General features: G+C 37.4%; 1 protein-coding gene across 2 annotated transcripts in view; it reads right to left on the reverse strand.

Annotated features, from left to right (window-relative positions):
• gammaCOP (coat protein (coatomer) gamma) overlaps positions 1-27,379 on the reverse strand; it is a 91,507-nt gene that overhangs the window by 8,358 nt on the left and 55,770 nt on the right. For both annotated transcript variants that reach the window (XM_067082946.1, XM_067082945.1), the window contains exons 7-11: positions 26,897-27,128; positions 21,704-21,863; positions 15,553-15,698; positions 4,931-5,137; positions 4,243-4,418 (exon numbers count right to left, since the gene is read on the reverse strand). In XM_067082946.1, coding sequence (XP_066939047.1) covers positions 4,243-4,418; positions 4,931-5,137; positions 15,553-15,698; positions 21,704-21,863; positions 26,897-27,128 — 921 coding nt within the window. The remainder of the gene's footprint in view (positions 1-4,242; positions 4,419-4,930; positions 5,138-15,552; positions 15,699-21,703; positions 21,864-26,896; positions 27,129-27,379) is intronic.

A 27,379-nucleotide genomic window follows, 5' to 3' on the forward strand; every position in this document is an offset into this window, starting at 1 on the left:
GATTACTGAACTCACGAATGAGATCAGTAACCTCTTCATAAGATGAAAGAAACTCCTGATTCTCAAGATGAAAGAAACTCCTGATTCTCCAAATCCTCCACCTTCTGGTCACAAGATCCCCATCCACCTCAGGACTCTCAGGGTTTAAAACCGGAGCTTGAAGTTTCAAAGTAGAGGGAAGAGAGAGGTCTCGATCACAGGTTCGAGGCGGAGAACCTTTCTCATACAATGGACGTTCATCATCCTGTAGCCCATGTCCGCGGATGTGGGAAGGCAAACGATGACCGTGGATGAAGGGAGTTGAACGCTGGCTGTGGATGTGGGAAGGTGAACGATGGCTGTGACTGCAGGAAGATGGACAATGGCCATGGATGCGGGAAGGTGAACAACAGCCGAGGATGCAAGAAGGCGAACGATGGCCGTGGTCCTTCTCGAAGACTGCAGTAATGGAATGTTGTCGAGAATGGCAAAGCAGTGAGTCAGATGAAGAACCAAAGTCGTATCCAACTCTACGTTGGTGACTAGCAGTATGCCCGTCACCATGTACACAGCCGTGTCTATTCACACGTCCACATCCAAGGGAAACGAGAGGAATCACGATGGCCACGTATATCCCCATGTCCACATTTGAGGGAATCAGGAGAGGAATCATGGTTTCTTTTGGGCAATAATAAGCTGGAATGAAGATGTCTAAGAGGCGTAGGTCTGACAGGACTTCTAAGAGGTTTCTTGATTGGAGCCTTGTCGTCCTTCCCCCTAATTTGAACAGGACGCGTTGGAGAAGGAGGAACATGTACGTGTGAAGAAGAAACAAGGCCGTGGTCTGAAAGCGAAGAGGAGGAGATAGTCTTTTGTTTCTTGGGGAGAGGAGCTGCAACAAAGTCCTTAATCCTCCAACGCCTGATACAGGAACGGACAGGAGGGGCAGACGATGGAGCAGCAGCAGACGACGAAGACGAAGGAGATCTAAGCTATCTTTTCTTAAGAAAATGGCTGTATTTCACTTGAAGAGCAGAGTCGACAGTGTCGAGTACAGTTTGAATGAGAAGAAGCAGACAGCACAGCCACAGATGACGTTATAGTAAAACTAGGCTGTGACGTCACAGGAGCAGGCAAACCCTTGATGTGATCTGTCGGAGCAACCACTGGCTGAACGTCAGGTGACCCAGGATGGTGTGCAGAGAGAACCAATGGCATCTTGCTAGTAGGCGTAACGCGAGACCCAGTAGAGTGAAGGCTGGGAGGGTCGGGCACTGTCATGGCGGCTGACACAGGAATGCATGAAGACATGAAAAGGGATAGCAGGCCATCTAAGGTTGGTACCCGATAGGCCTAACAAAGCCCAAACAACTGACATCTACGCATCTCAATCTGTGAGGAAAAAGATGGTGCTGCCGCCACCCTCCCAGGAGGGGCAACATTCCCCCCTGAGAGAGACGGGGCAGCATGAGGCAAATTCAGAGAACCTTCTCCCAAAAATTCCAAAGACAAATCAAAGGAAGAAAAGGAAGGAGAGACATCTGACAAAGAACGAGAAGCAAGGGAAGAAGCAGAACAACGAAGAACCTGAGGAACATCCATCAGAGAGGAAAATCCTTCCTAAGATGGCACCCCTGACTTCCTCCTGTGCTGCTTCTTGGCAAATCTCTTCCACTGTGCAGGAAGCAGAGAATGACACTTTGGGCAAAGGTTAGTCACATTACAATCATTCGATCTGCACCTACTACAAGTTGAATGGAGGTCAGTCTCAAAGGAAGCCATATAATGTGAACAAGGATAGGAGCCTACATCAGGACATTTGAAGCTTACAGGAACTTTTGGGATTGCATGATAAAAACCAAAACACGCACAATAAACACACTGATCACAAAAACAAACAAAAAACATGAGGAAAGGCAAAAACAACCAGCTATGGAGAGGAAGAAGAGATAGAAATGACCTCTCTCAATGGAGGTAAGAAGAAAACTGATACGTCACGGGGTTGAGCTTGAGTTGCTAGCCGCATCCCACCTCATCTCCATGACAGATGCCAGATGTCACCAATTCCTTGCATAAACAATTGTCTTTATTTTTACTGGTTTCAAGCTGGCAACAGAAGATTTATCCTGATGTTAAGACCCAGGTTTGTTCCACGTATGAACAAGTAAAGATTATAGGAGAAGCAGCTGAGGAGTTTCCAGTAACCATAAACCATAAAGAAACTTAAACAAGGAGCAAGAATATTTAATAATAAAAGTGTAGATTAAACTGTCATTTTCTAAAAAAAAAAAAAATGTCATAAAGGACATATATTAGCAAAGAAGTGAGTCAAACAATTGGTTTTAAGAATGAAAGAAATTTACACTACTGTTTTGTGCTAATGCCATGGGCTCTAAGATCAGGGCAGCCATGACTCAAACGTACCAATCCAAAGTCTTGAAAGGAACATGTACACTCAAACTGCTATCCATTTGGGTGCAAAACTATATGGTATGGACTACACTTTCCCTAAAGCAATTTCTACATTCTTTGTCCCAATGTCAGAAGATGCCTCTCATGTAATAGGCTGTCTTTTAAAGTCACACTGATACCAGACAATGCCCATGACTACACAGAATTCAGAGTTCAATGCTGGGGGTGTCAGAGTCATTTAATGTCTCAAATACAACTTTTAGATCACAGGGTAACAAATACATTCAAGTCCCATCACAGTCAATGCACTATGGATAGAACTGTTCAGGTTATGGAAGATGATCCAACTAAAGAAAATGTAATGATGTGCAAATCTTGTGTGATTGCCGATACCATAAATATCATCAAAAAAGCCACGGTGTAAAAACTGGCCAGAATGTGTCAATGACTCCACCAGATTTACCAGAGAGCCTATCAAAGACATAACAAAATAAACTATTACTATGGTACAGAAGGTAGGAGGAGAAGAGTTTTACAAAATGGATCTTTGGGAAATTCTAGGTTTAAGTGATACCATTCAGAGTCAACAGAGAGAGAGACTAAGCGGAGTTAACCTAAACAGATGCTATACCAGATGTAAAACATGAACAAAATATGATACTGACAATTTGATGATACAAGCTTTAAAAGTGAAAAACATCATATGTATCTTCATCATATAAATAAATCTTTAAAGAGACAGAAACAAAAAATAAATCAGTAATCACACTGTATTTCCCAAGGCTCAAACATAGAATCCTTGACTCTCCTATCCCCTCCACCCGTATCACCTCTTCCATCACATACACTCCATGACCAACCAATTCTTTTCCTCTTTAAGCTAAAAATATTAACAAAGAGGATGAAGATCCTGGTGAGTTACCTCCCCATATGGAGCAGATAACAATGATGTCTAGTTAATGAAAATTTCTTTCTTGCTTGTGAATGTCTTCATGCATAAATGTAATAACCACATAGCAAGAATTGCATCAGTGTATTTGTGTTGCATCATTTTTATCATCATTCACTACCAAATAGCAAAGTCATTGTGTTAAGGACTAAATGAAAGTGGATATGTATCAATATATGCATAATGAGTGTTATTTTAAGGATTCCAATTATTCTTTTTTACAACTGGCAATGCTTCTTAAATTTAATAATAAACTGTATATAAAAAATAAATTCCAGCACTGTATGTATACTGTAGTATAATAGCACAATCAAAGTATGTGTATTCTCTCTCTCTTACCCTATATTGATTTTATACTGTATTGTACACTAAAAAGGATGTTTCGTACCGTTACTGAATATAATTGCATAATAACGTTCACGTTAAATATCAGTCTCAGTTTATAGTTAGGACTTAGGGTTGGGAGGTGGGTGGGGGTCGAGAGTTACACATTTGTAGATTCTCAGTTTTTGTGGGGAACTGATATTCTTAATCCCTGCAAAATATGAGAGAATTGTATACTGGGAGTATCACTGTATAACACTGATATTGCAAAGTGACTAATTTATTCTATTAAATCTCTTACGCTCTTGTTTAAAATTTGGCTAACTCCTTACTCGTTACCAATTTCTCAAACCTTACTGAAGATATTGTTTTATATTCCATCCACTTGTCCTGTGGAAGATACTGCTCACATTTCCTGGTTCCTTAATATTTAGCTTTCTGTCTTATGCTTTTCATTCAATCTTTTGATTAATCAGTGACTAATTATATACAATCACTTCATGTGACCTTCGGTTACTATGATGATCTGCAACATGAAAATTAGCTATTTTCAGTGTATCTGAAACAAAACTACTTACTTCTCATGCGTAGGAACAACTCTTTCTTCTGTCCTTGGTACAGGTTCCATGATACTGGGGGCTTTCTTCTCCTCTGCTGGCGGGGGAGCAGTTGGAATGGTCTTTGTGTCAAATGCAACAGAAGTGTCGTTGTTGATATACTGGCCAAGTGCTCTTTCCAAACTTGGCAGGGCAAACTGTCACAGAAATGACATAACATAATTCACGTTTACAAGCTTCTTTACTTGGAAAGATTTCATGAGAAGTTCTGGGATATATGGTGTTTATGTGAAATATACATTGAGATGGTTTGGGCATGTGAGGATTTGGATATGTTAATATGAAATGCCATCATACACAAGAGAGGCCCATCTAATACAGACGGTGTATATGATCAAAGAGTGGATATCTACTGAAGTAAAGACACTGAGGAGAATGATATAGTAAATAAAACATACTTAAGGCATCTCAGTTCCAAATGCACATCAAGATAAAACTGTGGCATCTGAAGACCTCGAAAAATAATGTACTGCAAATCTCCTACAATCTTGAGATATATGTTTGCATCAAATACTACCATCCCTGACATAAAAGACTTGGGTAACTATGACCATTTGAAGTGAAAGCTGCAAATAATAAAAGGAAGATGTACTTAATAAAATACAGATACTGTACTCAACTATTATGTTCTCAGGGTAATGTAACTCACCTGTGGAGGATTTAAAATGTAGCGGTGAATGAGTGCAGAATCTCTCGTAGACAGAACAGCATGGTAGTAGGTTGCTCTGTCTCTAACCTCATCTTCAGTGTCCATCATGCAACGTTTGAGGAGAACAAGCACATTGTCCAGGAGAGAGTCACACTGCGCTCCAAACTTGGCAAGAACGGACACTGCTGCTGCTCGCACAGCTGCATTCTGTTGATTTGGATATTGCACCATTACAGTAATTTCATACATACTGATTTAGCAACTTGATGCTTCCACATTAATGAAATATATAAATATAAATTGCATAATTTTTTAGTAAAATTAACAAAATTAATTCACATGAAAAGTTGGGGTACTGCTTCATGATGCCCATCACTTTTTACTAATTTCTGATCTGCTAATTATTCTAGAATACATTTACGACTGCTGATTATTCTTCATTTATTAAGTCATTCTGAATCTTTTATAGAATGAGTTTTTTTTTTTGTGGAGGAACACTTAAGGAAGATAAGGGTCTTCCAAGTTTGCTCTGTATGAAACTGTGTACATTCTGAATATATAAGAAAATGATGATCACCACCATTGTCCTAAACCATCTATCACCAGCAGTATGAAAAGCACAGGTTTTGATGTAGGCAAAACCTATTTTTGGTAGCCACTGTTCATCCTCAAAGGAATGAAGGATTTTAACTGGTGGCCACCAAGATGACTGGCTAATCTGGGGAGCCACCAGAGAAGAGTGCTGACGAAACCTGGGAGTGGTAGTTAACCGACTCCAGTCAAAAGGTTTCTTAATATGAACAATTCATAACTTTTTCTAAGGATGGGACTTTTTTGGGCTACTCTTCACAGACAGCTGTCCCCTCCTAACAGCACTCAAACCATCAAACCAGAATAAGGAAGGATTTGAGAAGATTCCTTGCACAGCCCAGCTTTCCCAGACAACAATTGGAATAAAGTTTGGGCCTGTTACAGTTTGGGTCCATGGGAGATCTAATCCTGAGATTGCGACTATAGGATTTAAAAAGTCTGGCTCTCGCATGCCAGGAAAATGCTTTGAGATCGCCTTCATTTGAAAATGGGAAGATACTCTGTCTGTGGACCTAGAAGGGGTCTCTGGCAAACTGGCCAACCTGACTCCATCGTTCGTATGAGTGATAATACATACAGGTGCCTCCTTGATAGCTTGGGGAGGTTATTGAGAGGATTGTCAGTTAGGGGGAGGATGGTCACCTGCCCTGGGACTATTGGCTGTTTTTCCATCTCAGAAAATTGAAACCCCAAAAGGGACCCACATTTTGTTGTTTCTAGACAATATGACTGCAATGCCTTATATCAAGAGGTTAGGCTCATGTTGAGCTCCTCTCAGTCAATAATTGCTAACATGCCTCCACAATCCACAAGTGGACCAGTTCACCATACGTGAGAACCATCAACTTCCAGTGTGTTTCTCTGAATCTGGACATTCAGGCAATAGCAAGAGATGCAGTCCTACAACACTGTCACAAATGGAGGGCAATATACCTTTTTCCTTCATTGTCCCCGATTTCGAAAGCTTTGAAAAATCTGCTAGCTTTCAATGGAACCACTTGCCTAGTAGACCTAAATTAGCCAAACAGCCATTAGTGTCTTATTTCTTCAACATAAGCGAGAGAATACAGTAGATTCCATTGCCGTACATTGTTTTATCCCAAACAAGAGGAGGGGAAGTTGTCTACACACCCTCCTTTCTGAGCTGTGACCTTTACATGAAATTTTAAATCTAGTCTACAGAGAAGATTATTTGCCTAACATTGCTAGGTACCTAGGGCAAACGCTACAGACTTCATCTATCCAACATACCAGTCTGGATGGAAAATGTGGTTAGATTACCCCCACACTGAGAACCCAGTTGAAATCTGTTAAAACAATTTTACAATTTTGATCTTTTGAAATGAAGTGCCTAGCTATTTCAATAACCATGGCATACAAGGCAGCATTGAGCATTGACAGAACCCTTGCATTATGGTTTTGGAAATTACTCTAATGTAGAAATTGTTAATTCCATTCTCCAGTCTTTCACACTGCAAAGGTCCTACCAGGTTTCCCATTACCTGGTCCCTGAATATGGTTCTTAGACTCCTGTCATCCCCTTAATTCCTGAGCCCAATATATATACAACTGATATGCTCCAAAAAGCAGTCTTCTTGACTCTTTTGGCATCAGGAGCTCAGATTAGACAAGGACAACATTTCACCACTCATACACCTAGTTGTCATTTACTATTGTCTCCTGGCCTATCATTCCTGGCCAAGAGTGAGAAACTTTTTAAAGGGAAAATCCCTTCTCTGATAAAGGAACTCAGTATTTCATACAAAATATATTATGCCCAGTTAAGCACTTGAAGTATGTCTTGATGTCATGACAAACATCCCAGATAGTCCTATTTTTCCTACACCTTAGCACAAACAAACCACTCTCTCTACATGGGCTGAGAATCCTTTTAGTGGCCCCTCATTAAAAAGGCAGACCCTCACTCCTTCCCTAAGTTGCATGGTATCCAAAAAGTGAGTACATTGTTAACCTTCTTTTGAAATGTTTCCTTCGAGGAAGTCTTCGCGTGTATGGAGTGGTTACTAGAGGCAGTATTCCTGAACCAGTGAAGGTGCAATAATCCTACAGCCAGACCCGAACTTTATTAGGTAAGTCACTGTAGAACCACAATGGATAATACATTTATAGGTTCATATGTCTCCTGTTCTTTATTGCCAGACCCTAATGGGTATCCTGAATAAAGAAAACGGTCAAAAGCCTGTGACTCTGCCTTGAATAAAAAATTCATGAAACACTATTGCTATGAGAGTGGTGGTCATGCTGAGATATTGCTGGGGAAGGCACAATAAACCCACAACCAGACCCAACATAATCAGGTGAGTCATCTTTGAACCTCAAAGAATAATACATATATTGGTATGTGTGTTGTTTCCTGTACTTTATTGCCAAACTCTATGCATATCCGGAATAAAGAAAATGGTTAATAACCTGTGACTATACTTCAGACAAAAAAAAAAATAAAAATAAATAAATCTGGGTTGTTGGGATTTATTTATTAGGAGCTGAGCCATTTCATCACCTGCCAATTTCTTTTGCCAGCGCCTCTGAGAATGAACAGTGGCTACCCTATCAAAAAACAGGTTCTGATATAGGAAAAACCTATTTTTGGTATCTACTGTGATTCCTCAAACCCACCCACTTTCCCTGATGAAAAGGCATGGGATTGGGGTCAATATTTATCTTGCACAGACCTGGCAAGTAATGTGAAAGATAGCCAACATCTTTGCTGTTGTCACATCTCTGCGAGTGGGGACGCAGAGAGCCAAGGCAGTCGCTGTAAGACAGGAGATAGAGACCTCCTGTCCCGAGTCCTTTATATTCTATCACTGTGCCAACAAGCACTATTCTGGCCAAGGCCAACTACAGTATAACAGAATTCTTTGTAACTGGCTGATGTGTCTTATTTAGCCCTGGGGGCACCATGAAAGTGGAACTCCTTTGAGGATGAACAGCAGCTATCAAAAATAGTGTTTTCCTATGTCAAAATTTGCTTTTTTATCCATCTTTTCTTGAGTATTCATTATCTTCGTATATTGTTAAGAATGATTAAATTACTTGACTTTTAGACTGCTCTTTTTTTTTCTTCTACTCGCTATCACTCTTTGTATGCTAGTACTTGAAGTGAGACTACTTCCCTGTCAAGTTCTGTCCTTATATTTTTCAAAATGTTTGGCTTTCATGTACAGTATATCATTCAATTCATACTCTACCTACAATGAACTCCTTAAATTCCGTGGTTTCACACCCTGCTGAGTTGAGCTCACTGAATTTAGTTTTTTATGGTATATTAAAGATAAGCATTGTCCAGACATCTGTAAATACAGTGGACACCCACTTTTTCACGCTTACTTTATCGCGGATTTTCGTGGAACATACTGTCACTATTATCCGTGAACTTTCACCAATTCACGAACTTTTTCATAGAGCAATATTCACTAATTACCATATTTTCATTGTATTTTCATGACTAAATACATTTTTATGATAAAAATTATTTACTAATTCTCAAATAATATTAATATAAAAACAGCAAAATATCTATAAAATGTTTAATACAAATTAAATCTTTAATACAAATCGTAAGCTGTTAAGCTCATTCTGGGGGCCCCAGAATGAGCTTAACAAGTTTACAATCTCTCTGTCTCTCTTTTTTAAGGGTACTGTAAGATGTACTTGAAATTATATTACTGTACTGTAATGTTTCTGGATGACAGAGCATATTGTACATTATCTAAAATATTCACTAATTATTTCAGTTTAAATTTCCTGTCTGCTTTTACTGAAATGCAAAAAGCTGTTATTATAGTATGGAAAATATGAAAAAATTAATAACAAAGTAACATCATGTTTATCTATAAAACTATATTGTACAAAAATAATCATACATGCATAAAAAATCAATCTCTCTTATCTCAATGAGAGAGAGAGAGAGAGAGAGAGAGAGAGAGAGAGAGAGAGAGAGAGAGAAAATACATATGCATAATAAAAATATTTAATACACTACAGTAATGACAGCAATTGTTTTTACCAATGTAAAAGGAAAAATGAGAGACTTCAATACCAAAGAAAATGGCTATGTTTATGCATACAGGGGTAACTTGCTTGGTGGTCAAAAGTTCTGTAAGACAGATTTATTTAATTTGTATTAAACATTTTATATATATATATATATATATATATATATATTGCTGTGTTTACATTAACATTAATATTTGAAAATTATTAAATCAATGTTATCAGCATTTTAGGAATGTATATACTTAAGAGCAAAAGTTGTAGGAGGGTAATCTGACTGTGTGTTTTGGGGTGTAGTCTTGTTTGAAATATGAAATTGTTTTAGTATGATAATTTAAGGTATATTTTTATTTGAACTATAAAATTATGCAGTGAACTGCTGAAATAGGCAGTTATAAGAATTTTAGTTTAAAGGGGTACAGGGTACTTGGCAGTTATAAGCCATTATATGCATTTTTAGAGCGGATTTTGTATTTTCGCGGTGGGTTCTGGAATCTATCCCGTGAAAAAGTGGGGGAGCACTGTAGGTTGTAAATGATGCAACCATTTTAATTGCCATTAACCGTGACAAGATTAATCTATGCAATTTTGTTTAAATAAAAAATCTGTCTCTGCTTCTAAGTTATTTACAGAAATCAAACGCCTTTGTGTATCCAATCATAAAAATTTCATCACTGAATTCTTATTCCTATTTTCACCACTGCAGTTTGTTTTCTCTTCCATTTAACTGCATTTAACAACTCAAACTTATCTGGGTTTAGCAATAATGTAATGGATAAAGGCTTTTATGTCTATATCTGGGTTTAGTAAAAAGTAACAGATGACGGCTTAAATGTCTGACACTTTTCTTCACATGCTTCTGCTTCCGCAGATCCCTCGCTTATCAGTGATAAAATTGTTTATATTCATCTTTAACTCTGTATTCTTTCTTTGCTTCTCTCCCCTTTAAAATAAAGGTACTATCCCTAGTCTTTTTCTCTTTCTACTTCCATTTAAAAATCACCACAAAAACCATAAGTGTCAGTGGTGAGTCATTATACCCTTGCATAAAACATGGACAACAACCAGTTCACGCTGTACCAAGGCGGGCATCAAATTTTTGACAAAATGATATTTTGAGGGATCATTTCAATACATAAGCATCACTTAGCTTTGAGCCTACAGACTGGCTCCCAAACATAGCAGATACTCAATTTTTATTCCCCATGATTAAAGGTATGGCATGATTATTTTTAAGATGCTGCCATACCAAAATTTCATCCTTTGGTAATTTAGCAGAGCAAACAAACATTCGGTTTCTTTTGTACTATCTAGCAACAAAAATTATAACACTTCAAGATCTCCTACCAAAAGGGAACTAATGAAAGGAGGGAAATTTAATTAAAAAACACCATGACCAGAATAACAAGGTGTGCCTGTGAAACACAATGGCAACAGCAGTGGTAAATTCCTATTTGACATCTGACCTCTATTATTATTACCTCTATTGTTACTTGAAGTGATTCCTTTCAATCATACGGTAGCAACAAACATTTACTTTATAATAAGGCCTTAGGGGCTGGCACCCCCCTTGAAACACTTAGCAGACTGATGGACATAAGAGTAAGGCAGACAGATAACAGAGGTCAAATAATAGGCATAGCAACAGTGATGCTCTTCAGTTCACTTTGGTCAGACATTAAGACTCTTAGCTTCATACCGTATGAAAGCGTATGGAGAAGACTGAGAGGGAGATGGAATGCTTGGTGGTAGGGGAGTCTGGGAATAATCAAGAGACAGGAATGTCTGAAAGAGAGGTTATCAACATGCAGGAATGTCTCAAACCAATTTAAACCACCAAGAAAGAGGAGCTTTGTGGAGACTGTAAAGGAAAGGCCTCCTTAGTGCCTCTCTCTACAGGCCCCTCAAGATACTTTTCAGTGTGACAAATCTGATGCCCTCTCCTCATCTGAAGAAATATGTGAGGAAGGTGAAGATAAGATAAATGGTTCCCAAACTCAATGCTGGCAGCAAAGGGAGCAAAAGAGACATCTGGAGAAGGGAAATGCTTGGCATATTCAACAAGGTAGACCAGGAAGACAGATAAGGAAAGGTATAATTCTTGGGACACATAGGGGAACTGGGTTGTTGGCAGCTGAGCCAATGACAAGTTTGTCACTTTTTGGCTCACTGCTTCAGCCCTCATTTGCAGAAGAACTGAGGATACATATTGCAAATACATCAGGTTCTGACAAAGTAATGTGTGAAAAGCTTCAAGTAAAACCCAATAATTATTTTATTTTATAAAATTGTATGTGATATTCAGAAAGATAAAATATCAAATGTTTTCCAGTCTGAAATCTGGTTGAAGGGTACAGTTGTAAACAAGATGGTATAGCAAGAATACTCATGAAATACAGAATGGCTAACATAGTTACTTTTAACTGTAGATCTGTAAAGAAAAATATACATTTTGTAAATGGGTTTTGTGACAGGTATACGGTAACTTCTCTGCAAGAATCATTTTTACCACAACAGGAAAATATTCTTACTACTGTACTGTTCATCCAGGTTTCAATTGTGTAGTTTCCTCGCCTACTGATATGAGTCAGGGATTGTTGAAAGTTAGCTTTCCTTTTTCATTAAAAACTGCACCAAGTTTCTAAACTGCACCAACATTGGATGAGCATCTTCTATGTATATCAATATAATTAACAGTTTTAGGTTAGTCAACTGTCATATGCCTTAATATAACAGATAAAAATTTGAGGATTATGTGAACATTTTAGGGAAGGTGAATTGTCTCTTAAAAGAACACATTAATTTCTAAGTTACTAGACATCCCACTGAGGAATTTGATAGGGAGTTTACAGGGTGATATAAGAAATAGTTACTGTTTGGCAGATGTAGCAGGACTACCTACTGTTTCACACACCTGAGTGGGTGACTCCTCAGGACATACCAGATGGCTGGAACTTGTGACTGTCCTGACTCACTTTCTTCTCAACTTACTCTTTTTTAAGATTCATTTTGACAAGATTACTTCTGATCATAAACCTTTCGGTTTTAATCTAGATCTTTTAACCTCACCTGTGGAGTCTTTAATAGAACATATAGATTGAGATGTTCAATATGAAATAGGCAACAGACAAAGATATGCAACTACAGCTGAGAATGCACTATAACAAATTGAAAATCCAGTTGATGCTCTTTTGTGTAAGTAAAATGTTAAAAAAAGTAGCAATAGCATTTACTTAAAATAAGTCAATATGCAGTGAGTGTGCTTCACGGTCAAACTTTTCAGTTCCAGAGGTCCTCCTTTATTCCTCACACCGCTGGACTGTGGAACAGCCTCCCAGAGGATGTCGTGCAATTGGAACTTCAGAGGTTCAAGTGAAGATGCAATGCATTACTTCACTAATGCCATTCTCTATGTATTTTAATACATTTTTAACCATTTGTTAATTTATTAATTTATTTTTCTTTTTTAATAAGTGGGATCTCTTCTTTCTGTATTTCCCTTTACTTCCTCTTACTTCTTCCTAATGAACACCATATTCTTTGGAAGCTCGAATTTCAAGTCAATGGCCCCTGCGGGCTTGTTCCATATGAAATAATAATAATAATAATAATAATAATAATAATAATAATAATAATAATATAATAATAATAATAAAAAAAATAATAAAAATAATAATAAAAATAATAATAAAAATAATAATAAAAATAATAATAATAATAATAATAATAATAATAATAATAATAATAATAATAATAATATTATTATTTATACTCTTCTGAATAGCGGAAGGAAAAAGTTACCTAATTCCAACAGGGAGTCACATATGTTCCAGGAAGGAACGATTTTGTTAAAAGATTTTGATAAAATATCGAGAAAATACTTGTTTTGGTGCAATTTAGGGTGCTTAAAAGAGGTGTTACATATGAGCAAATGGTTGCATCTAAGAGAAACTTTCAGAATCCCTTACAAGTAGTAAAGGAATGAAGGACGTTATTTTACGAAAGAAGGTGGCCAAAGACATGGAAAGGAAAAGGCCATGGCAAACAATTAATAGAGAGAAAAGGTGTTAAAACTGCCGGTAAAGACACCCAGTTTATCAGGGGAAAAGGAAATAGCTGAGTGTTGGAGGGAACATTGCACTAAAATAATGTCAGGGGGTCATCCTCTGTAGGCCACTTAGTATCACTGAATATGAAAGAGGCTTTGCACAGATTATAATTAACTGGTGCCACTAGTTTCCATACTATAAATGGAGAAAACTTAAAACAAGCTTATCCCACCTTGTTTATTCAATTCTCTTTTCCATATACTCTTTTGTTTATTCACAGTAAAATGCCAGAAATATTAACTAATATCAAAATATATTCTCTAATTAAAGACCAACAGAAAAGTCTATCAGATATATCTAATTATAGTCCACCAGCTTTAGCATCCACTACATCAAAACTATCTGAATGTATAATTTTACCAACATGTCAGAAATAATACATTGTTTTGAAACAGGATAACCAATTTGCTTATAAAGCCTCTCATAGCACAGACATGGCTTTGCTGTGGTTAAACTATAGTGTTGTATTGTTCTAACAATAGCCCCATTTTTACTTTGTTCCAAGCACCTTTCAAAAGCATTTAACTGTTTGCCATAAAAAGATGTTTGGTATGTTAAGGCAGAGAAATGTACCACTTTCTATAACAGAAATATTGAAAAACTGGTTTGCAACCCAGACTTTTATAGTAATACAGGAAACTCCCTTTCCTCACCATTTAAATAAATGTGGTATTAGGCAAGGTAGCACTCTGCTTTATTACATGCAGTTTATATGGATGATTTAAACAAGTATTTGAAAAATGAAGGAGGATATACTTTAAGTGAGAAAAGAATCAATCACGTTTTATATACTGATAACTTAATTACTTAGTCCTTCAGTAAAAGCTCTACAAAAACAAACTGAAGTGTGTGTGCTTGATTTGAAAGACCACCACCTTATGGTTAATGACAGTCAAAACAAAAAGATTCATTAACTATGGCGATTTTGAGATGTATATGGACAAAGAAAAGTTGAGTCATCCAGTCTTCTGAATACTAATCAACTGTGACCTTAAGGACAATACGCACATCACATCATTATACCACGGCCAGTGTACGTGAGCTGGAGGCAATCTGTTGCTTCAGAATTTTCATGTGTGATAACATTGTTAAAGTTCACCTGTTTAAATAATTCTGCCCCTCGCTATATGGTATTCCACTCATTTTGGAAAGTAGAAAGGATACTTGACAAATTTGTGTCTGTTATACAAAATCACAGACTTTATGAACAATGACAGGTTCTGTGGCATTTCTGAACATTTTGTTAAATTGGGTATTCCTACATTTCCAGAACTTTTAAGGAAAAAATAGTTTCTTCCTTCTTAAAGTAGTTTATTAAATTTTTTTTTGAGATTCAACGTTTTTAAATGGAGTATAATCACATTTTTAGTGAGTCAAACACAAAAATTAGATATCTAGATCAGAATTATTTTATATGATGTAATTTATTAAGATATTGATAAAAAAATTTTCATAAATATAAAATTATATTTTATAAAGGTATTATTATTTATGCAGTATTCTCTGTAAAGCTCTGTTGTAAAGATATGCATATGTAAAATCTGGCTTGTAGCTGAAATAAAGGATTCAATTCAATTCAATAAACTGTTGGAATAAGACACTAATTTTGCAATAGAGCATGCAGAAATTTTCAAGCATTTCAATAAAGTGCTTTATAGAGCATGCAGCAAATTTCAAGCACTTCAATAAAGTGCTTTATAAATAGTACCAAAATTTCACTATTCAAGTGTTTTTGATGGGTTTCACCAACATTTTAATAAGAGCTCGTTTCACTGATATTACCCATTACTTTATACATACATTAATTTCACTAATATTAGCATTTATGAAGCGGTAGTTTACATTGTGTGAGGAGCTCATAATTTGATATATGGTGATAGAGTGACCCAAACACTTAACACTGACCTCAAGAATGACTCTGTTATAGACGAAGCGGATGTAACGAGCAGGCTGTCGAGTGCGGGGGCCTTCACGTCCAAGCAGGTGTAATATACGCACAGCCAAAGTTGTATGTTCACAGTCCTCGATGAATTCACACAAATGGTCGAGTCCTGCATTAAACATATAATGAAGACATGGTCTGAAATTCTTCAAGATGAATACTCCTTAATATTCTAATCATATCTCTTCAGTTAATGAAACTGTTGAATATGTCCAACGGAAAGTAAAGCTAAAAGCAGCTCTGGGACTGGAGTGGCCCTCCAGAACCTCATGTGCTGGACAATGGGAATATTTAAATCAATCCTCATGTACTGAGTATTAGTACTATGGCACTTTTCCACTTTTACAATTTCATGAAAGTGTCTGACCTCATAAATTTAATTAGCATGTCAGAAATACAGATACAAATGAATTTTTTCTTTCGAAGCAAAGTCCAATAGGGCAAGCAAACCAATTCCCATAGCTAGTCAAAGCTGGCACATAAAAAGGTCACTAAATAACAATGACCATCTTTTTAACATTTAAAAGAAAATAGTAATCAGAAGATAGGCTAACTACATTACTCCGTGAAAAAGCATATTCATGGAGAGGCATCCTGGCCTGAGAAATGTTAATTATTTTTGAAAACTATAAACTAAGTACTAACTTTTATCATTTTAAGTTTTCATTTCTGATTCTTGTTTTTCAATTTTTTGGCAGTACTCTGCTATACATTAAAAATTACTTCCATTGTGAATCTCCAGTAGCCCCAAAGATGAACATGGATAATTGAAACAGGTGGCAGCTTAAGCATGAATATGGCAGCATGTAGTAGCTTTGCTTATTCATGCTTGAAGACTTGGAAAAGGACCAGAGACAACTGAAGACTTGCCAGTAAATGTTGAAGCCACCTGTGCTTTGGCACTTGAAGAAATTAATGAAAAGACTGTGTCAGAATATATAAATTTTCATAAATAAAATTTATTATTTGGATAATTACCTACTGTTAAAATTAGCTCACACCTCTGAGCCAATAAGCGAGTCGGCATTCACACAAAAGATCGAATGGCTGCCCCGATGATGGTCTAGCACAGTGGTTCTCAACCTCTTTTGGCCAATGCACCCTTCATATTGTCTGCCTCAAAAGGTGCATTCCAAATAATATGCATATAATACTAAAAATCCTTGGTAACAATTTCCCCCCGAAATTGAAATTCTCCCCTGGTTGAGAACCAGTGATCTAGTACACCTGTTCTCCACTAAGCAGGTTTCAAACGTTTTAGCTCGTCAAAATTCTCCTTGACATCCAACTAAATTGTGGGGAGGCTGGATGGGGTCTACTTTAACAGTAGATTAGTACCCAAATAATAAATTTTATTATTAAAATTTATATTATTTGGGATGACTCTTATCTACTGTTAAAGTTAGCTGATTCCCTCATTGAGAAGAGGATGGTGGGTAGTGCAGCTAGACAAAATCCACTCAGCCAATCGAGCTAGGGGTTTCTTGCATGAAACCTACAACATTCTTCCCTGATGTGGAATCCTTTCTGGATCTTACTGCCACCAAAAGTTGGATTTCATTCAGGGAGCAAGGCCTCATACATGTGCAGCGAAGAGCAGCCTTGCAGAGGAAACCACTTCAATTCAGCCAGAATGGAACAGAAGTGGTATGAGACGGACTGGGTCCAAAAGCCCTATAAAACGACAGTAACTAAAAATACAGACAGTCCCCGGTTATCGGCGGGCTTGGTTATCAGCCATCCGGTTTTTCAGGGCTTGTCTAGAGACGAAAATTGGTGATTTTCAGCGCCAATTTCCGCTTATCAGTGCCAATAATCGCATATTGCCGCCGATACATACCTAACAGAGGCGTCGATAACCAAAAATTGCCGATTTTCAGTTATCAGCAATTTCAAGCAATTTTTGCTTGTCGTCACGCCATTGGAACGGAACCCCTGCCGATAACTGAGGCCTGCTTGGACATTTATGATATAAAGGTACGCTCCTATACAATATATGTACCTTCACGCTTGCCAAAATATTAAAACTCAGGATTGAAAACAAAGAGCCCAAAGGACTGCTCTTTCTTCAGTTCAGGAAAAGACTACCTGCTACTAGTAGCAGACTAAGGGCTTTACTGTGTTCAAACACGATTCTGCATACTTAACGTAGTGAGCGGGCAAAACCAAACTGCACCTCTACTGCACCGCATTGATCCCATCCTCAAGCGACAAATTGTCAAAACACCAAATGAAGTTGCAATAGGTCTCATGTTATGAATGCTTACTTTCAATAAAGGTAAAAAGTATGGAGCTAGTTCTCAGGCACTAGTCTAATCAAATACGTCACAGAGACCTCGTGTTCTTTGATAAAGATGTTCTAGGTTTCTAAAACCCCAAAACAAATGGTTAACTTTGCCTCTTCCAGGCTTAACCTTAGACAAAGATGTTCTAGATTTCTAAAATCCAAAACAAAAGGATAACTGCCTCTTCCAGGCTTAAACTATCTAAGTTTTATTGCCCAAAGAAGACAGAAAAATGTTTACTCTTCTTCCCAAACAAAGAGATTAAACTGGAACTCTTCCAGTTCTCTGAAAAACTAAGCCTTAACATCATTCTCAGCTCTCAGGCAAAAAGATAAAATAGCTTTCCCTTTACAACAGCTTTAAGGAGTGTGCTTGCAATAAAATTACTCTTTTAACTGCCGATAATGCTAAATAAAAGAAAATTTCATAGTAAATAATTCAATGGAACTCATTCCAGAGGCTAAAAGGAATCTACAGATAAAATTACAGAGAGAGACTAATACTGAGTTGAAGGGGCTTCAATCTCAACTGATCTCAACACCTTAAGGTGCTCATCATCAGCCATATCTAACAGTACATGACACAGTACTGAGGAAAGTATGGAACGATAACCTTGAAAGTAGACAGTGAAAAAGTCTTGATATATCAGTGAAAGCGTGATGTCTACAAGGTTCCAGGTGCTGAAAATTCCTCTAAAACGGCATCCTAAGCAATACACAAACCACTGCTTCTGATACAAGACTACGGTTGTTTTCCACTTAAGGACAGACCACATGGTACCTTTAAAAATCCCCTTACTGGGAGGAGACAGTCGAGCATCTCCAAGGTTAAGTGTGAGATGCAGAAGTTAGTGGAAGTGCATGGAATTCTGTAGTATGAGTCGATTTCCCCTCAATGGAAAAATAAGAGACATATCTACCAAGAGAGCTAGAAAGTTTGAAAAATCATTTGCTCTAAGGCTACTAGGGCTTTATGGGATTAACTAAGCAATCCTTGAACTTGAAATCTGCTCAGTCTTCCTTAGAGTAGATAGAGGGGGAAGGCCTGTGAGTCTGAATCAGGCCAAACTTAAAGAAACACATCCACTGCTTAAGCCTGAGGGCCCTCAAAGGAGTAGTAATCAACTGACTGTTCCTGTTCATCTGCATGCTAGTAAGTCTACATTTGAGTGCTAAACTAACCCCACAGCAACTGTCAAATTTACGAATGTAATGGCCATTCTGTAGGTAGTTTTGCTTTTTCTGAATCCCCAATCGCCAAAAACACTGTCCTTCCACAGAATGAATTATCAAACCAATATCACGTTGTCTATTTTACTCAAAAAAACAAACTTTCCAATATGACTTTGTTTCTGACCGGGGATAAACCTGCTAGGCACCTTCGAAGGTCCTTCCACTGCCCTGACATCTAGTAAGTTTTACCAGCTGTAATGTTGACTATTCTGTTGTATGAAAGTGTAACGACAGTAGTCAAAATTCTTTGTTTCATGTTACACGACAGAGGGTAAAAACAAAACCTGGATGTGGGTTTAAGAATAAAATGGTCAACTCTTGGTTACTGAGTTCCTCTTACAGAACCTGGCAACAGTGAATTGGTCCTGGATTACTTGCAAATTTAATGAACATTAGTTGTAAGTCGTAATCTCTTATGCTGCCACTGTACTGTGATTGAGCCTGATTACTCTGGCAAAATCCCCAGTGAGGCCATGTTTCCTAGCAAAGAAAGCCCTTACCACTTAGAAAGCTTCCTCCAGAGCTAAAATTATTCAAGAAGCAAGTGCCTATTTGTCTTCTGACAGATAAGCCTGCAAATTTCAAGTATCATCCCCACATCCCTTGATAAGAATTAGTAGTTTGGGAAGTTGACTGAAAATCATAATGCACAGAGACTGAGCCAGGTGAAGTTAAGTTAAGTATACCTTAGTTTTACCAGACCACTGAGCTGATTAACAGCTCTCCTAGGGCTGGCCCGAAGGATTAGACTTATTTTATGTGGCAAAGAACCAACTGGTTACTTAGCAACGGGACCTACAGCTTATTGTGGAATCCGAACCACATTATAGCGAGAAATGAATTTCTATCACCAGAAATAAATTCCTCTAACTCTTCATCAGCAGCAACAGACACTTGGCCTTTGGAATACTGTCAACAGAGTTGGCCAACTTGAACCAGTGACTCAGTTGAAAAGATTTCTTGCTCCTAAACATTGACACCATCCACCTATGGCAACAAATTCCTTGTGAATACTTATAGAGGCACTATACATGAGCCAAAACAAAGTGCCTTGAACAGCAATACATCCTTTGTGAATACACCTTGAAGGAACTTGCGTAACTGAGGATGTACTGGTATGAGAAAAATGTCTCCTTCACATCCACCAAAACAACTGATCGTTCTTTTGGATAGGCACTACAACCATGATAGAGAAACCAAAAAGCATGGGGACAGACACACAGCTATTCAATCTCAATGTGTCCAACAATGACTGCCAATCTCCAGCTGCTTATGGAACTAGGAAAAAGTCAAAGATAAAATCCCAGTGAATTACCACCTGGTCCATTTCATTCTCTCTAATTTACAACCTCCTACTAAAGAATGAGAGACTTCTCCTGGAGAACACAAAGGAACAGCTATAGGAGTCTAAACCAGTGGAGGGAACCTAAAAGGAATCATAACTCTCCTTCACTGCCTCCACCATGTAAGGTTCTGCTCCTAAGTGTCTCTAAGCATGCCATGAGACTTGCAATTGGCCATCTGCCACAACCTGAGGGCTGAACTTATCGCCGAAAGGTATAAAACAAGACTTGTACCAATATATCTTCCCTTATCACCTTAACCTGTACAGATAGAAGCATAAGTGTTCTGACTTCTTCCAAACCAGGTTAGCATAAGCATGAGAAAATTAGCCTGCAGCATCAGAAAAAAAATTGTTAAAAACTAACACTCTAAACTCGAACTGGCACCATAAGCCCTTAAAGCTGGCTTCACGAACTCCCTAAGCTGGGGGCCAAAAACACACTAAGCTGGCGCCTCAACCTTTCTAAGTTGACGTTGAGAAGAGGCAATGTACTGAGCAAAAGTTCAATAAAAGATAAAAACTTCAACAATCTAGACTGAGACTTTGTTTCAGCATGTCTGCTGCAACTTTCAGTCTCAAGTTTGCCTCTTCACAGGAAAGAGAAAATGTTCATAATTCAAGTCTTTACATTTTTTAGCATGTTCTCAAACAATGGAAAATTGAGGAACTGACAACCAGACACCTGTTTTAAAAGTCACCTTCCCATGACATTCTATACATACTTTGAGGAGTCTTTTTGAGGATCCTACATATTTTCCAAGATTACATCTTGGACAAGAATACAAATAAACTACAGGATATTAGAATTCATATGGGGATTTAGTTTTTCTTTAATTTTGAACAGAGATACAACAGTGAGTGGATTAACTGGAGAAATATGACATTTTATGGCTGGGCAGTATAGTTTAATCAACGACTGTGAAACTCCTTTATTGAGCAGAAATGGAATACTGGCATAAAATGGCATCCATTGTACAGCTTGAACCCTAGTCTTGGGTAAGAATTTTTTATCTAAAAATTTTAAGACATTTAAAAAAGATTCTTATAGGATTACAGTTGTTTGTAAAATATTCCTGGAAAAAGAAAATTTCTTGACAGAACTCATACCACCTTTTACACCATATATAGTGCATCACTATAGGCGGTACTGTCTATCTTACAAGGGTTGCACTTTTTTCTCTTTTATTTCCATGAATAAAAATGAGGATTATGAACACAAAAAAAGAAGACAATATGCAGAGAGACTTCTTACCTTTCTCTTTTGCTTCAGGATTATCTTCTATAATAGTGATGATAGTACTAGCAATGGCTTCCTTGTAAGGCAGACCACCTTCACTGCGTAGCATGTCAGCAAGTTGGTACATGAGAACTGCCTGCTTCTTGGGGTATTTGAGGGCTAAAGCACGCAAAGCCTGTTGAAAATTAGACAAAAATTCTTTTATATCCGACTTCACACTGCCCTGCAAATATAAAACATATTTGCTATACTATGGACCTATGTGGAATGCAAGAAATTCTGGATAACCCTAATCATAAATAAAATAAGTCATTGAAAAGTCTCTAAACCCTAGAAGAAAAATGGATTGAAACACATAAAAACATTCATACCATGGTTACAGGGAGAAAAATTCGAAGAATTTAATACTGAGTAACAGTATTACATTCCTAGAATGTTCAAGAATTGTTTTTTCCCCACTACCAAGCTATAGTTTTCTTTTCTACCATCCTCCTTTTGTGGCAAATCTATTGCTTTCTATTCATTCCATTCCTCTTTTTGGCAATATAATTACATAAAGTTGCCAACCTATTTGCTGTTAGCATAAAAAGCATACATTCTTAACAAAAGGAACATATATGAGGCAACAATCTTGGGCAAAACACTAATTACAGTATTGTAAACAATTACAGTGGACCCCCACTAGATTGTGGTTCAGCATTCGGGGATTCAGTCACTCGCGGTTTTTCCTGTGAAATGTATCTCCAAATATATTGCGGGACAATTCACTAATTCACAGATTTTTTCGTAGAGTAATATTCACTTACTACTGTATTTCCATTTTATTTTCGTGACTAAATACATTTTTTACGACAAAAAAATGATTTGCTAATTTTCAAATATTAGCACTAATGTAAGCACAGCAAAATATCAATCAAATGTTAAAGTAAAATCCAACAATATTGATCTATCATAACCGTAATATGCACTTTATAGAAAAACGCTGTTCACCCCCCTCTCTGTCTCTCTCCATGACGACATGCTGTTGGTTGAAGGAGTTGGAACCAGCCAATAACAAAGCTTGTACCTTGATGCTTTCGTATGTACTGTTGCTAAGTGTGCGAGCTCTCTCTCTCTCTCTCTCTCTCTCTCTCTCTCTCTCTCTCTCTCTCTCTCTCTCTCTCTCTCTCTCTCTCAATTTTTAAGCATATGTAACATATAATATATGTTAAGCATCTCTCTCTCTCTCTCTCTTAATTTTTAAGCATATGTAACATATAATATATGTTACATATGCTTAAAAATTCTCATTTGCCAGAAGAATGACAACTCAAAAAATGTGTTTTTTGAGTTACTGATACTAGCAGATAGCCCGTTCTTTGTTTAATATTGTGGTAAAAACGTCTTATTTGTATTTGTAATATGAACCGCTAGAGGGCATGACATGTCACTATTCCACTATAGAGTATAAAGAATTTTACACTTTAAAATGCTTCTCTTGAAAAATAGCAATTTTTGAGTTATGTCACTCTTCTGGCAAAGGAGCGATCTGTTTGTTTTGTGTGAAAAATAAATCATTCACTAATTTTCAAATATTAATATTAATGTAAACACTGCAAAATATCAATTCATTTAGGAAAATATAGTAAATTACGGTAAGATTTTAGTTCAATAATTGTGTTCCCTGATCTTTTCCTGTCTCCGACTTCAAGGGGAGGGATGAAGGCGTAACTGTCAGTCATCTTGACATACTGACATACTAACCATGAAGGGGGTTAGCACCTGGGCAAAGTCTCTCCCTCTCTCTCTCTCTCTTTACACCTAAGGATACTTGAGGAATGTTAGAGATGGATAGATAGATAGATAGATAGAAAGGAAGAGCGAGTGATTGATAGAAAGATACAGTCCGACTTCTTAAATCCGGGAACCTAAAAAATGAAGCCCCTACCTAAACATAGTCTTGCAGGCAAATTCCACATACAAATAGCTTGGTTGCCAACTTAGCCTACTACTTGGCTAAGTTCTGACACCACTTTTTATCATTTTATTACTCATATATTTTCACTTATCATTTTATAACTTCATACTGTATAATTTTCTTTAAAACGGTGTACTAGACTTGATACATTTAGCCCACATTCCCAAGCTAGCCTAACTAGAAGTCAACTACTTAACGTTTCTCAGAATCTGCAGATTATCATCAGTGACTCTCACGTCCTAAACTTACTATCTTCATAATTATCACTATTAATTTCTTCGTCATTTATTCTGATTGTAGATGGTAATGAAATGACAAAAATAAAGAATGAACTCTGGCAATCACTCTGTGCATTTTGACACTTCACCGTCAAAACAAACACACTGCCATCCATTGAGCAAAGTGAACAATAAACATTTGCCACTGGGAGAAACATTTTCCAGCATAGATAAAGATTTATGCTTGTGCTTCTCACCTCCAGCGTCATCTGATCTCATGGGTGGCATATTGAATGGGTAAATATACAGCTACCGTATATAAAAGAAATGATCAAATCCGTATCATCTAGAAGTCTTCCAAGCACTCTAAGAGTAAAGAATTGGTTCAATGCCAAATGTCTCATTGTTCTGATTAAAAGTTTTGACTTGGTAGAGCCTTTTCAAGTGGAATCTTTAAAAAAATATATTTATTCATTTAAAGTTAATATCAAAAACACATTTGACTTCACACATTTTCATTACTAACAATTATTTTCATAAAAACAAAAGATATATGACAAATTTTTGCCATGGGAAAGTTGTAAACAATATGTGGCGCTGCCTTCGTGGCCACTCAACAAACTAATGGCAGCCGATTCAAAATCGAGCTGACCCATGGAGTTCCTGGACCACAGAATGCCAGTTTTAAGAGGTTTGACTGTATACATAAATATATACTGTACTATTATGAATACTGATCCATTATCACCATATGTATGAAAAAACTATCATCCCAATATTTTTATTTGTTTAACCAGTGTAAACAACTCAGTTCATCTCTCTCTCTCTCTCTCTCTCTCTCTCTCTCTCTCTCTCTCTCTCTCTCTCTCTCTCTCTCTTTCTCTCTCTCTTTCTCTCTCTCTTTCTCTCTCTCTCTCTCTCTCTGTCTGACACAGCTATTGGCTGGAAGGAGCCAATCACACAGCAGGGTACCAGCTTTCCTCAATGCTGATTGGCTTGAAATAGGTAGTTACATATAAGTATTTTTAGAGGGGGGGTTCCAATATATGTCGGATATTCGGTATTCGCGGTTGGTTGTGGTCCCTAACCCCTGTATGGGGGTCAACTATATACAAGGGCTATTAGATTTAAAAATTAATAGTGTAGAAATAATATATGATCAAGATACATTACTTTAATAGAGAAGCTCATAATTAGCATTGAGATCTAAATGACTGAGATGATGGGAGCATGTAATGAGATGGAGAGTGAAGTAGCAGCATGACACAGAACCATTAAGGTGGTCCAGAAAATCATGGGGTAAAAAAGGGGGCATAGATGACGGTCTGACGTAGATATGAATTCTCTCCGATATATCTGCTGCATTCTGTTTGGTACTAATTGCCATCATTTTCTCACACAGCTTTCTTCTATCTCCATTTTTACAAAAACTCTGAGTCCCTGGTATTTCCTCTACAACATTAAGGTGTAAACCTGAGGCAAAGATTAAAAGAATGATGTTTCCTCTCAAATATGAACTTCCATTAGAAATGGACTGCTACACTACCATTATGTCTACACTAGTTCTAAGCTATCTGACAACGACAATTTTGTTATTACAGATACCTGTAAACAATGCTTCCATTGAATTCATGCCTTACTTTCAGGAGCATCGAAACAAATGAACATGAAAAGCAGAAAAAAATTTAACTTGGAACTCCAAGGACACTTCATTGAACATTTAGTAGTCAACAATGCAGTTTGCAATTCCCAAGGTAAACAATACATCTTCTTTAGCAGAGGTTCTAAAACTTTTTACGGCCTTGGACCCCACCCAGCAGACCTGAGTTTTTATGGTTCCCTCTCTCAGCCAGTGAGATTTCTTGTTCTCAAGTGGCCCCCCCAAATTCCCAGCCAACTTGAGTTCTAGTGGACCCCCCTAAGTTACTGCAATTTGGTAGGTACATAAACTGATGGCTACAGTTTGGACAGAACAATGATTCAGAACTCCTGCTGCATCATTTAGATGAAAATTCTATTTGAAAAACCCACAAATATTCATATGACAATAAGGAATCCACATATAATCACCATCTTCCTTCAACGCTTTCGACCGTGGTCCCTATGACTCGTGCGTAACTGCCAACTTATGAATGTTTGGCTCTAGCATCGTAAAAGCAAGATGTACATCTCCTTTTTTCTCAATACTGAAGCAACTGCAAGTCTCTGTTAATTAAGAAATAACACAACTGAACCAAGTAGGAGGTTAGAAAGACAAAAGATCTTTCCCCAGTAGTGGCACCCACTGTTTTTTAACATCTCTTGGACTCATGTGTCATCGTGGAAATATGGGGTTTTCTTCTTAAGGGTTAACAAACAGATCCAAAAATCAGTGGGGCACTGTCACTTCGATAAGGTCAGAGAACCAAGCTTTGCACTTCACTACTAGATTATCATCAAGCAGCTGGTTGTATGTAACTGCCAAGGAAGGAAACTGAGCAAACTCCTATGTCCCTAGGTTTAACAACAACAGCTTTAGTCATTTGCTGTTTAGCTATCATTTACCACAACTGAGGGTTTATGGATTATTTACCCTTGACAAGATCATGCAATTTTCTATTCTTAATAAAAATAATCATAAACATGCAATTCTTGTACACTAATCCGATATGTAAAATTAGCCTAAGCAGCCCAAAAATATACAAAATTAATTTGTTTTCTCATATGCACTACATTTCTATATTAAAGTGCCAAGGAATAAATAGCTGATATTCATCTCTTGTCCATATCTACAATGAATCGTGACATGGCATTCCAAGCTTTTTTGCAACATCCTTTTGGGCCATGATCGCACTGCTTAAGACCATCAACTTTTAATTCGCTCCCTTTGGTCCCTCCTTATCAAGCTATCAAACTGCTTTATCCACATGGGTTTACCAAAAGTAACCTACACTGCAGGCAAATTTTCATTAAAAGCAAAATATCGTTAAGACATCTGCAATGCTTTTTTCTCAAAATTAACCAACCATCTAACAAAAACCACTAGGCACTTACCTCGACAACAACCACTTTGAATTCGTCTGATATGTCGTTGAGGAAAGAAGAGATAGACTTCATGAGTCTATCTACCGACCCTTCAGACCCAGTCTTCAGCAGGGTGGTGATTGCAAGAGTTGCAATTGATCTATTTACATCTTGTATTAAGTTTTCCAGATCCAAGTTGCAAGCTGTAACAGCACTGGGCTGAGTCATGGCCACTTTGCTCAGGGTACGGACAGCAGCAAACCTGAAAGTGAAGATATAAGAGAGACTTGTCTGGCCATCTTTAATATTTTTGTATCAGGTTTCCCTTTGACAGGGTTACACATGTAATAAGCTCTTTCCCTACATATTTCTGTCTCTCTTCCTGAATTCCCACCATCTCTATGATTTTCTGGGACTTCCTCATTGGATTTGCCCTATCTTACCAACAACCCTCTACGTAACTATTCCTCTTACTTATCATGTACCTAACCTTACCTTGTAAAAGCTTTGGTA

The sequence above is a fragment of the Macrobrachium rosenbergii genome, chromosome 40 (assembly GCF_040412425.1).
Source record: "Macrobrachium rosenbergii isolate ZJJX-2024 chromosome 40, ASM4041242v1, whole genome shotgun sequence".
NCBI classification, from domain to species: Eukaryota; Metazoa; Arthropoda; class Malacostraca; order Decapoda; family Palaemonidae; genus Macrobrachium; species Macrobrachium rosenbergii.